Raw genomic sequence first — 14,065 nt, forward strand, 5'->3', positions numbered from 1 at the left:
TCCTCGTCCAAATCTATAAGTAATACTTTAATAAGAACTCGATCGTAAGCACATGAATCGCAACACAAATATTATTGTCAATTTTCTATGAAGATTGTTACTATTTCCATGCTTATTTGTTAAAAGAAATCTGTTAAAACTTACTTATTAGATCTCTCGTCGAATTGATGTCTTCGTCAGCATAGCTTATGCAGGTCCAATATACTACGATCAAGGAGAAGACGAGAAGTGGCAGCTTCATTTTGTTAGTTGTTGGTTCTTGTTGGGTATCGAATTTCGCTGTTAAGGTTTTGTCTCGTCTCCTGCCTCGACGCGATTTTTTCTTACGAGCCAGTTTGCCACCGCGTCGCACTTCTTTTTATTATGCCCTCTTGGTCGATGCTTCGACAAGAATAATTAGCCGGCTACAACTTTTTGACAGCCTGACATCTTAGCTGGTGTAAATTGCTACCGGATTTGTGCGCGATAAAGGTGGCAAATGATGTCCGGAGTAGACACTTGTCTGATTCGATCGAGTTAATGTTCCGCTCGCTAATTATATACAACTGCATTCGTGCTCGAGTCGACGATTCGAAGATTTATTTTGTTCTTCTTATTGTGTAATTCGTAACGATTCTCGCGTAATTTTCTTCATTGCAAGCAAATAATCACGAATATTTTCGATTCGCGCGCTTTTGAGGCGCGTACCAACGATTCATAAAACGACATTAGCGGAACTAATAATAATATCGTCGACACAAACTTTTCATGAACAACGCACTGAGGCATATTACCGTACTCGTATCGTCAGACTCGTTATCGCGGTCACTAATTCTGTATGGTAAAATGCTCGGTGTCCGTGACGATATGTTCACGGCCAATTCACCTTCCACTGTGACATCGTTAAATTTTTACGTGACGTAACAGTCGACTTTTCCGGGTTTTCTTTTTACATTTTTATGGAAAAATATGATTTAACTCTTTCGCTACTAATTTTGTTTTTCAAAGATACAATCTTTTTTCCCTACCAATTTATTAAATACGTTAATATGTAAGTAACAAAAAAAGTTTCATATTTAGCGCCAAAGAGATAGGGCTGGATTTTTTTGGAAGGGTATATTTGTCTCAATGGGGAGAAGAGTAATAAATAAAATGATAGCTAATGTGTTCTGAATGCCAAAAAGCTGTTTATTTAATTGAAAAAGGTTATTTAAATGATGGTAGAAAGAGAGAGAGAATATGTCCTGTTAGCAAAGAGGTTAATGGGGATGAGCTCGAAAATTCGACATAAAATTCGAACTACTAAGCGGCAAAAATATCCAAAATATCGCTTCCATACACAGAGAATTTTAATAAAAATTACTATAGAATTTTACAACAAAAAAAATAGAATTTTGTAACCGGCAAGTAGATTTAATTGACTATTATTTCATCTCATATGTACTATATACTTTTACTTTAACAGATAGAATATTCAATGTTCGTTCAATTATAATATTTGAACATGCTGGGGGGTATTCACAAATATTTAGAGCGGCAAAAATAAGCAAGTATTCATAATTTGATGCTTCTCAAGACTACTAGAGAAATGATTGATGGATATGCTCTTACAATATGCTGTTCTTATATATTTTGTAACACGCGTACATTTTGTTATCGTCGAATAGGTGCGTATAAATACCGAATCGCGTGTGCAAGTGAGTCCACGCGAGAAGTTCATTATTATGGAATATATATGAGTCGTAAATTTTATTTATAATAAACTTGGCTAGACAGAGAGAGAGAGAGAGAGAGAGAGAGAGAGACCGGAAATTTCGCGTCATCGATGGTACCCACTGTTATTGTTTTCGCCTCTGACTGTAAAGGACATCTTCCAAGAGAAAAATGTTAAAGTGGGGCATATGAGTGATTTACGTACAGCTCAGTCTAATAAATTTGGAAATTTATTGTCGTTATTAAGAAACTTAATTAGGACAGATAAACGGCAAACTTCGAGCCTGGTAGGTTTAATGCGAATATCTCACAACTTGCCTTTCGAATTAACACTATCCTTTCTTTTATCTTGTCGTACAGAAACGTCACGTAACGACTTCTTAAAATAAGCAAAATGTCGCTCGCGATTACTTGTTTACGAAACTAACAAACTATCGTTCGTTGTTTTTGCACTCTTTCGCTGACGTTCGAATTGTTATCCAACGAGCGTGATTGTTGTACATGACACAATTGACATATTAGTTAATTTCCAGAAAAGTAAATAATGCGAATAAGAAAGTCGGTTTTCCATAATTTACTGAATCATTTATAACGGCTTGTGTCACCATTAGATGCGGGTCGGCTATGTGCGATATTATCGAAAACGCATTACTGTTACCGCCAGCGGCATGCATGTGATATTATTTGATTATTATGATAGATGCAATATGTATATAAACTCGTTGAATAAAATTTACTTACTCCGGTTTACTTTTTAAATTCACTTCAGTTGTTTCGCTTAAAGCGTTCGCATTCGCATAAAGCAATATTAAATGAAGGACAGTAGTAATATTAAAAATACATAAAAGTGACAGTCTTTTATCATTAGTGTGCGCCTTGCTAGTTTTTTCTAATAATAAAAAAGCTTTAAATATCTAATAAAAAAAAACACGACGGTCACATGATACTCGTATTATTATAAAATAATACACAGACACTCGTTAGCGTTTACAAATGTTATAATTTGCACTCCCCCGAGCGAATCATACAGATGTTTTCCGCTGATTAAATCTCAATTCAATTTGCCATCGCCAGGCGCAGTCGCGTTAACCATCGCTCGATCGAACATTTGCTTTACTATAATTGGATACCAATCGGTAATCTGCTGATAGTCATCTGTTTTATGGTTTCTGGGTCTCATCGTGTGTCTACAATTCTATACTTCTATTTTTTTCACTCAGTACGGGAATTCCTCGTAATCCGTGTTAAGCTGTTATCTGCATCACACAATTAATAACTAAATTTCGATGTCAACGTGACTGTCAAATAACGAATGGTTTAAATAGCAACTGATAATGTTTGCACAAAGAGAACCGCCGACCATTGCATACAAATCGTTTAGTTTCTTTAAATCTCTATCAGCAAAGTTGTGTCACGCGAATCATTATTAAACAATATTTCAAAGTCACTGTTCGAACAGTATACAGAGAATTGTTTGAGGAACGAGTTGAATCGGTTTGCACAAACGGCCTAGCAAACATACGTCGACGCCGAGCAAACGCATAACTTATTTGAAACTCACGGAATCGATACGCGATCGCATTTACTTGGGATTTGAATTTGTTCTCGGCATTCGAGTGATCCTCGCGTGAGCGCAATTGCGTAATTTCTTTAGACAACGTTCACTTGACTTACAACGGAGCTGGTAGTCGTCGTCGACACGATCGTGTACGACTTTTATATCGTCAATCCATACGCGAGTCGGGAGAGGAGCATTTCCGCGTTGTCGACGAAACGTATCCAATGAAACTTTGTTGTGCTCTGATCAACTAGACAACTGTCGTATACGAGAATGCAATAGCAAAATGCAGCGGATCTGGAAACGCGACGATTCATCACGATAGAAATCAGAGAAAACTGGCTCGTGAAACTGGCCAAATTGCTACTGTCAATGATCGTTTATTTATACGGTGCGATCACGTAGCGAAGTATGTTCCGGCGAAAGTGCGATCTGATCGTTCTCGCGTGGGTGACGACGATGATGTTCGAATTTGCACGATGCCAATTGATCAGGCCGATCCACGTGTACGAGGGTCTGATCAAAGACATACGCGATTACTTCAATAACACGTGTATCATACTGCTACACACTAATCCGAATCCCATCGAGACGCAAGGTGAGTACGATTTGAGGGAGGAGGAAATTTACGAATTATCGATCAGGAAAATCGCCTTTTATCTGTCGGTTAATTTCGCAGGACTCACGGAAGGCGATGATCTGCTGCGTCTCCAGAAATATCTGAGCTTGAAATTTCACATACGCGCTGTGTTTATGGATTTTCGTACGTTTAATAGCCGAGTGAGTGCCAACAATGTGTTCCTCTCTATTTTCTATATCTATCCTTATATCAATAGAACGAACACGTCGAAATATAAAATAAATATTTATTTAAAAAATTAATTTACAATTAATTTTTTAATTATAATTAAATATTCCTAAGAATCTCTCTCTCTCTCTCTCTCTCTCTCTCTCTCATTTTCTCTTTCTCACAGCTAATTTTCGCTAGCACCCGCTCCAACGAAAAATCAGACACCTCGTTATCTTTTACCGAGAAAGAAAATATTCGATTGTTTGCAGATTGGGTACAGTTACCATCACATCAAGAGACCTTTGTTCGTCTTACTAAACAACCACGAAGATACGAGGACTGAATTTATGAGTGTAATTATATCTTAGCAACTTCAAAAACGCTCAATTACAAAATCGTTGATGAAAATAGCCATTAGTAGCACAAGTACAATAATTTTTATAAGTTTTTAACAGATTTTTATACTCATACTGCAGCTTTTAAACAATATCTATATTTAACGAAATTTATCCAAATTCCTTTAAAGCTTGTACAAATAAAAACATTTCTTTCTATGCTTTTACCAAATTCTCAACATAATAATTATATTCGCGAGTCAGATAGATAATTAATAGGATAAAATTTACATTTGCGTGCTCTTTCACATTAAAGTTTCTCAAAGAAGACTTTAATCGCAATTTGCTGTATTTATAAAACATGAAAATTCGAGAAACGTGAGGCGAAGAGACGGCGTAAATGTTTATTTATCGAAATGCAGCAGGTTTCAACGTGGATCACGATGTCTTATCCCACCTGGTTGATCTTCTTCGATAACGCGACCGAACTTGCAGAATTTTTCTTTAACATTTACATCCCCTTTGATTGTAAGTTTATGGTGGCTCAAAGCAGCGCGAATGTTGACGACAGGGAGATCATCACTGAAGTTTATCAAATTGACCGAGATAAAGAACTGAGATCGAATCAGTTCGGTGTATGGAACAGGAGGAAAGGTCTGAAAGGACCAACACGCGGCCTATTTTTACGAAGAAACGATCTTTACGGCCAGAATATACGCGTCACGTCGGTTCGCGTAAGTTTACTACGTTTTATTTGTCGCAAAATCAAGTAGCACAATTAAATAACTTACTAAATAGAGAAGATAATTGAATCATATTATATGATATATATTAAATTAACGATAAAGTTAGTATAACAGTCAATAAGTTTCTAGAGGATCTCTCGATCGATTCTTTATTATCCTTCTTTCAGTTATGATTTGATAGCGTATTTTTTCAACTTCGTTTGTATTATCTTTTCCAAATTCTCAACACCTTTCCGTATTAATATCTTAATTGAGAAAAAGATTAATTATTATCTGGATTAATTATTAATCGAATCTGGAAGGCAACGAGCTCGATATGCAGCACAAACCCATTTATGTTTGACAGGATCCTCCTATCAGTCTGTTTCACCATGACAATCGCAACGAGATAACCAGAATAAGTGGCTTTTTCGGGGAGGTGATTCTGTTATTACAAGAAGCAATGAATTGCACGTGAGTATAAAGAACGAGGAAAGAGTATGTCGCGTGAAGCGAAAGCAATGCAATTTTATTTCGTTACAAATAAACGGTTTTATCTTTGTTATAAGTACGTTTAATTTTGATCAAATTGGCATTATTATATTTGATTTAATGCATTTACAATAATTTTCATATATAATCCATCAGACCTTAATAATTCTTGCGATTAATATGTTGCATTCCAAATTTTATTCCTTTTCATATCTTGTTACTTTTTTGTCAGAACACTTGTTAGAACATTTTGAAGTATTTTTTTTTCGATTGCATCTCTCCTGAACTCTGTTCTCCATTGCTACCCCATTTATATCCTCTAATACTTGATTTTTCTTTTCTGCTTTACGGCGCGCTTGCTGCTCTCTGAGTTCCTTTAGTTGCCTGGCGGTTTCCTTACGAAAATATTCTTCCTCGCTGGCGGCGCCCCTTTCCTCGAAGATGTCCCTTTTTCGACCATCGCCGGTTCTTCGTCGTCTTTCCGCATAAGTCCTCAAGTTGCGTGGCGAGCGATATCTAAATTATATATATAATTTCGGTATGATATATATATATATATATATATATATATATATAAATTATAATAAGAAATAATTTTCTGCGGTATCGTTAATTAAGAGAGGTTACATCGTCGTCCCTAATCTCTTCAATTTGATGCATCTAGCAGCAAGAATGCGCAGCATAACGTTGGTCACCGCTTCTTCATCCTGTATCCTTCACCCTCCATTCTCGTTCAAATTATTGAATTGAAATTTGTTAATACATACTATCTGAATAATGAAACTAATAATTTTGGCATAATTTCAACCATGGTTTTTAATATTGATTTTGACAACTTACGCTATGAAATTCTCTTTATTAAAAAAGAAATAATAAAATATCTTTGTCTCACTCTAACTTATTGCATCATTCAGACAGTTCAGCTAAAAAGAGCAGACCTATAGTTAATGTTATCTGAAATTAACCGATTTCACTTTCTAGGCAAAGTTGTGACGAAATGCGCAGTTGTTCGAAAAAGAATTTGCGTTGAACTTGTTTAGATTCACTTACAAGGAGGCCAACTCGTGGGGCATGTGTCTACCAAACGGCTTATGCACGGGCGCAGTCGGGATGTTGATGAACAACGAGGTCGACTTCGCAGCGACAGAATTCATGATGACTTCGGACAGATTAGATGTCATTAGTTTCACGACACCAATTTACACAACAAAGTAGTATATTTCTATTATCTCAATTTATTTCATTTCATTGCTCATCTCATCGTGTCTGTTATCTATTTATCGCAGCTGAATCAGTCTTTCTTTTCTTTCCTCTCGTGTACAGATGGAATTCATGATAAATATTATGCATATGAATCTGTTAAAGATGTCGTACATACATTAAGAGGCCGGCATCCACGAATGTCAAGTGGGACGCTTACATGGCACCGTTCTCAACGGACACCTGGAAAGTCATAGCTATCTTCATAATAATTATGAGCGTATCAATCGTATTTATACAAAAATTGTTCTCTTTCGCATTGCTGCATCTGTCAAACGACGACTGTCCTTCGACCAGATTTACAGAGATTCTGTTTTACGTCATAGGAGCATTTTGTAGTCAAGGTAATTCTGATTTGCTCGTGCCATCTTCTTCTCACTAGGCGGTGGTTTCACAATGTCTAATTGTTCTCTATTGCTACAATACCATCAGGTATGGAGCCGTCTACTCTGGACCCTGTGAGGATGATGCATTTCGTAATTCACATAACAGCCGTCGTAATCTTAGCCGCCTATTCCGCTTCCTTGATCAGTTTTCTCGCCGTGAACACATTCGTTATGCCTTTCACGACTATGAGCGGTCTTTTAAAAGATGGAACCTATCGTTTCGGCGTGGTTGGTGATTCAGCTGATTTTAGTTTCTTCCAGGTACTCATAACATTTTCAAATCGTTCTTGCGATAAATTCAAGAAACGAACGGGAAACGTGTATATCATTCGCTTGATATAAGATGTTGCCCGCTTTATCATCAATTATGAATATGCTCTCAATTTTCAAACAAATAAAAAGTAGCAATATCACGTGAAATCATATCACGACGGAAATATCAATGTTTTTGATTCTGATTTACGTTGAAAATTCAAGATTTATCTAAATAATTGCTAATGATATAAAGTCCACCTTTGTAAGAGATTTCGCGTACGACACTACAAGGACTTATAATAATCTTTTTACGACAGAACACATCAGACAAGATACTTCGCGTGCTGTTTGACGAGTTGTTAATGAAAGAGACTGATTTACCGAGAAACTATATGGACGGTTTAAAACGTGTTTGCAAGGAAGATAAGTACGCTTTTATGACGCTGGACAACATGGCAGCGATATTACAGGAGAGAGTCGATTGCAAATTGGAGCCATTAGATGTCATCACGCACATTACCGTAGCGATGGCTGTGCGACCCAATAGCCCGTATCGTGGTATTATTAATGCGAAGTGCGTTTAAATTAATGTGATTTAGACGCGAAACATTGTATGTTCCTGTAGTAAAAGCGTTCTACTTTGTTGCAGTCTTCTTCTGCTAAGAGATAGTGGAATCCTGCAGCGCTTGCTGCAAACGCAATGGTCGGTTCAGATAACTGAAGTAAGTATGCTTTTACTAGCTTGATTGATTATAATAATTAATTTAAACGAAACATATCTTTTCTCTCTATACCTATCTATCTATCTTAAAGTTCATTGTTATCAAGATATCTGTAATCAGTATTAGTATTTGTTATAAATAATCGAAATTAATAAGTAAATCAGTTTAGGTAACCATTTGAGTTGCGCGAAGTAGCAAATACGTTATTCCATATTTCAAATCTTTTCTGTTTCTTCTCAGATCTTCTCAGATCTTCCATATTTCTGTCTCTCTCTGTCTCTCTAACTGTTGTTTGTAAACTTAATCTTAGCATTATGTGGATTGATGGAGCGAATAAATCGTGTCTGTAGGAACATGGTTAAGCAAGTACGTCGTTTATTTTTTGATAGTTTTGTTATAATTATACGCCATATATTATATATATTGGCAGAGTACCTGACATAAAATGTCCCATGTACATATAAGATGAATACAAATTTCCCTACCATCTTATAAATAACAAAATGGTGGAGAACTTCTTGATTTACTCATTTATCGTACTTGAGAATTGTTTGAATGATGTTTGAATGTAAATCCGTCGTTAATTACAGAGAAAATCATCATGGAAGTCGGTCGAGATCGGCGATATAGTACCGCTAATACTTCTCATGATCGCAGCATTGTTCGTCAGCTGCGTTGTCCAGATCTTAGAACACGTTGTCTACAAGTGTTTTCTGAAACGGAAGCAATTAACGATTAATAAAAAGAAATAAACATGTAAGTGGAATGTTGCGTTATTATATTTTTGTTTAATAAAACTCGACGGATCTCTTAGTTGTTTAATATTGATTATATGCTATTGTTTTACACAGCCCATTTTACGATCTGATATAAATAGCAAATACGTTATTTCGTATTTCAAATCTTCTCTTCCTCTCTCTCTGTCTCTCTAACTGTTGTGTTTGTAAACTTAACCTCAGCATTGCGTGGATTCGTAGAGCGAATAAGTCATATCTGTAGGAACATCGTTAAGCAAACATTTTTTTTTGAATTCTATATAGGAGGTTTATATGCCGAAGTTCTTGTTAGCTTAGTTGAGTCTGGTTAGAGGAACAAAGAACTTGGGTCCAAATCGCGTCTTACGACATTTATCGTTAAAACATTAATTTATATCTTTTCTGGAGAGAGAGAGATTTGTAATTCTTCCCATCATCAGGTTAATAATTGACACTTATACTATATGTGTGTTGTTTATATTTATATTAAACACTATATATTTGTATAAAAATACTTAAATAATATTTCTAATATTTATGTGTTCGGTATTTACACATATGTATATGTGTGTGTATAAAAGCAATATATCATATACGTTAATTGATTATAAATATATCAAATATATTAATTATGTGTTAATTAATTATAAATATATCAAATATATTAATTGATTATAAATTGTTTTCTATGCATTTATGAATGTAAAGCCATGTCGGAGAATGTATCACTTAAAGATGAAGAAAATGCATGTTCGAGTCAATACGAGCATACCAAGTGCAATGAAGGTAAAAGTGGTGTGAAGATAAAGAAAGGATTGACGGATATAAAAAGTCAGGAAAGTAATATAGATCGCGCTACACAAAATTTGGCGTATGGAGAAATTAAATCTCGCCTCCGTAATAATAAACCTCAAGTTTACCGCGACGATAACGAAAACGAAAGATCATCTTCGCTCACGCGGAAAGGTGCGCGCAGAAAAGAAAAAACAACTGAAGATAAAATCCAGGATGCACCAAAGGATCATATAAAGGCGCTCAAAAAAGAAGAGACTACTCATTTCCTCGTTGTTTCACAGAGGTATGACACGTCTCGACAAATTTCCTGAAAATCATATGTCAAAAAAACTTAACACTTTACATTGTTGTCGTATCTTTAATTCGCATTCCTAACGGGAGAAAGTTTGAAAATATATTTCACTAATTTTGATAAAAGACTTGGAATAGTATTCATAGTCAAATTTTTTATTTAAGATCATCTTAAGTTTATTTTCAGATAAATTTGTTATTATATGCATTATTTCATTGACTACGAAACATTTGAAGATAAACTTAAAACAATTTGAAATATAAGGTTGAATTCCGAATTATTATAAAGAAGTAAAAGATAAAAGATATATTTTGTTAATAAGTTATAATTTTCTTTGAATCGGGCATAATTTTAATTAAAAGATTTATTACTCTTTGTAACAGAATTCGTTCTTTAAGTGACCAAAGCAGAATTCATTCTAATATAGATAACAAATTGGCTGGCAAATTATTTCGGAGATAACTCTATATACTTGGCTGGCAAATTATTTCGGAGATAACTGTATATACACAATATAAAATATTATTATTAATAATTTTTGCTGCATACTATTATAATTACGTTAAAATTAAGAACTAATCGAATATTTTCAATATTTTTAAAATGTGACAGGTTATTAAGATTCGATATTTTTTATCATTATTAACTTAAACGTCATATTTAATGCTTTTTTAATACTTTTAAAATTCTTTTTTATGTATTTATTTTTATTCTTTTTTGTGTATTATCTCTACTGTAGAGTATAATCTATCTATACAGAATTACTTTTAAAAATCCAATGACAAACCTATGTAGGATAAATCTAAAGTAAAAAAAAGTATTATATATTAATTGATCATTAATCGGTCGTCTTCAGAAATTATTCCGAAGACAAATCTTTGCATGTACCAGTTACATTGCATCCAATGATTGTGCTACCATCAGAATCTCCAGAGATTAGGAATCTGTCTAACGACATGAATAAACTCACATTGTGCAACTTTAAAATATGGAAGAACAAGATGACACACTTTCGCAGTTAGTATCTTACGAGAAATTGTAATAGACATTAAAACTTACGAGGACTTTCACATGTATATCTTTTTAGTTGACAGTGTGCCTAAGAATCCTTTAACTACATTGGCTGTTACGAAGGCGGATGAATTCAATACTATAGACATTGGAGTGAGGTAAACTATAAATGAAAATTATAAACAAGAAGTAGTAAATAGAAATTGTTCTGTTGTCAGTGTTATCAGCCGTAGAGATTAATCAGTAAACACCAAAAGTAATATAGTAATATTACATAATATTACATCATATTTATAATTTTATAATAATTATATTATAAAATTATATTATTTTATAATAATCATATTATAATTATATTTAATATTATACTTTACATTAATATTACATTAATACACATCAATAAATTACAATTCAAATTAATTTATTACATTAATATTTAATTAATGTTATAATTTTTCTACGAACGAAATGTAACTATTACATACAATATGTTTTACATTGCGCTTATATTGTTGAGTAAGAAACTAGAACATTGATGTAGACTTACTGTTGTTTGGCATTTATCGAGTAATGACGATCGTCCTTACACTATTAAGAATTATGATAAGATATTGAAGGAGTTAAAAAATTCGGTTAAGTTTTCAATAATTGAGGACGCGTATGCAGGTAACAACTTGCTGATAATGTTTTACTGTTAACTATGAACGTCAACAGAAGGCTGTGGACAATGGTGGCGATTATTTGGTTGATGGATAATTTATTTGTATTGAAAACATATAAAGCTAAAATCTTAACTCAAGAATCGAACTGAATTTTTTTACTAATGAAACATACTTGCCTGGTTCAGATTATCGCAAACATATTTTTAGGTCGCCTAGTCAAGACAACAATCGACGATTTACGGAGGAAATAAATTCAAACTGTACAACATCTTTAAATAGTTCAACTGGACTAACGTCTTCAGTAAAGGTAGGGAAGACAAATTCCTATAAGTGATGAAACAGTTGTATTATCGATTCAATGTGTTGTCTCCAATGTACTGACTGGCCGTTAATTTTATATATTCAATTAAATATGCAACTTTTTAAAATTTATAGATAATTGTATGTATTTTTATACAAAAATTTTTATATTAATGAAACAAGAGTAGACTAAATTGTTCAATTATCTATGTGTTACAATGTTTGAAGTAACATTTATGTCTTTCATGAAGGTGTGTTATAAGCAAGACAAAGCGACAAATCAGTTTTGGACCAAGGAGGAAGATTTTAAAAATATTGGCCAAATGATAATGACATTTATGTTAGACGAAAATTGTGATTTGAAAATTATGCCAGATAAAGAACGCGAGAGGTAAGAACGTGCTCCAAAACTTTCTGCCTCTTTTCTGTGCAAAAATATTAACTCTGAACAAAGAAATATCATCGTAGAGTATTTGATTGATCTTGGTGTAAGTTTAACATAGAATAAAGTAGCTTAACGCTTGAATTCCTTTTTTAAAAGGAAGAAGTGTGAAGTGTGCGCATGTTAGATATATAATAATTACGCATTTGAACATATAATGTTCAACACAAAAGTACTATCGAAGCTTGTTAAAAGGAAAAAATGTAACAAGTTGATATAAGATATTTTAGACTTCTTCTTTCTCTCTCTCTCTCTCTCTCTCTCTCTCTCTCTCTCTCTCTCTTTCTTTCTCTCTCGCAAGTCGAGAATATATACTTTAATAACTGTGATAATTTTCAGATGCGTCATAACTACGATTCAACTATAATTTATCAAACTGTCAAGTTATTTGACCTCGCTGTTGATAGAATTTTGATAAACACGGAGCAAATACAATTAATGGCTTTAGCATGCTTTTGGATAATTCTTAAAAGAGAATTACCTAGTTATAAAGTACCAACGGTAACCCAATTTCTCGGTCTTAAAAAGCAAAAAATATACACGTATAATAAATTATCGCGATTAGACTAGTTGTATTGTAGTTTTAATCAATTGATTTGTCGAATATGTAACGGGATTAAACAATTTCTCGCGGTATACTTTCTTTTCTCAGGCAACTATGGTATTGAAACTGGCGGAGGACTTATACAAAAATCAAGAGAAACATTTATTGATTTTTGAGAGGGAAATACATTCCACCCTCATGTTCAACATGCGGTTTGCCGACCCGTATTCGTTGCTAATATATTATATATTAAGTTTCAACGAAATACCTGGATATATCAATAAATACGATATCATTCGTATCTATTATTGCGGCAGCTATTTGGTATGGATATAAAAATGCACACACACACACACATTCACATACACATAAACATATATATGTGTTTCACACTCTTCTCCGGGCATTTTATGGGAACGTAGAACAGGCTGCGGTGAACATAAAAGTCCTGTATCGTTTTGCGATATTCGCAATAATTATCGAGATATTAATTGTAGAAAATTTGTAAATGATCATGCAGAATATGATAAATGAGTTAGAGTAGCGACGACTGCCGTCGTGTACTTATACTTTAGGACAAATTGAACAAAAAAGTCCTCTATCATTTTCCAAATAATCACATAGATTTTTTATTATTAATTAAAGAAGATGAGTGCATTATTACGTAAAATCATACAATAATCTCCTTTAATTAATAATTAAAAATCTATGTGATTATTTGCAAAATGGTAGAGGACTTTTTTGTTCAATTTGACCTAAAGTATAAGTACACGACGGCAGTCGTCGCTACTATAACTCATTTACCATATTCTGCATGATCATTTACAAACTTTCTACAATTAATATCTCGATAATTATTACGAATATCGCAAAACGGTATAGAACTTTTATGTTCACCGCAACCTGTTCTACGTTCCCACAAAATGCCCGTAGGAGAGTGTGAGACACCCTGTGTATATATATACAGGGTGACCCATTTTAACTTAGGCAGCCAAATAACTCGAAAAATAAGCACACTACGAAAAAATGTTTAGAATCAAAATTTCGTC

At 33.8% G+C, this 14,065-nt stretch overlaps 2 protein-coding genes and 1 pseudogene across 2 annotated transcripts; 2 read left to right on the forward strand and 1 right to left on the reverse strand.

The window, feature by feature from the left end:
• Nucleotides 1-2,711: 2,711 nt before the first annotated feature.
• Nucleotides 2,712-9,002, forward strand: LOC116852050. The gene is made up of 12 exons (XM_032832025.1): nt 2,712-2,828; nt 3,347-3,848; nt 3,930-4,030; nt 4,310-4,393; nt 4,798-5,109; nt 5,468-5,574; nt 6,633-6,803; nt 6,958-7,196; nt 7,285-7,499; nt 7,811-8,067; nt 8,143-8,215; nt 8,806-9,002. The coding sequence occupies exons 2-12, from the start codon at nt 3,662-3,664 to the stop codon at nt 8,965-8,967; spliced, it is 1,908 nt and encodes a 635-aa protein (XP_032687916.1). The 5' UTR covers nt 2,712-2,828; nt 3,347-3,661; the 3' UTR covers nt 8,968-9,002.
• On the reverse strand, nt 5,684-6,453 carry LOC116852052. Its single transcript, XM_032832028.1, has 2 exons — nt 6,220-6,453; nt 5,684-6,108 (listed from the first exon to the last, which is right to left on the reverse strand). The coding sequence occupies exons 1-2, from the start codon at nt 6,273-6,275 to the stop codon at nt 5,790-5,792; spliced, it is 375 nt and encodes a 124-aa protein (XP_032687919.1). The 5' UTR covers nt 6,276-6,453; the 3' UTR covers nt 5,684-5,789.
• Nucleotides 9,003-9,058: 56 nt separating the features above from the next.
• Nucleotides 9,059-14,065, forward strand: part of LOC116852054 — a 6,349-nt pseudogene continuing 1,342 nt past the window's right edge.

Source organism: Odontomachus brunneus, unplaced genomic scaffold (assembly GCF_010583005.1).
Source record: "Odontomachus brunneus isolate Ranch 3 - 2012 unplaced genomic scaffold, Obru_v1 Obru_scaffold_200, whole genome shotgun sequence".
In the NCBI taxonomy this organism is placed as follows: domain Eukaryota; kingdom Metazoa; phylum Arthropoda; class Insecta; order Hymenoptera; family Formicidae; genus Odontomachus; species Odontomachus brunneus.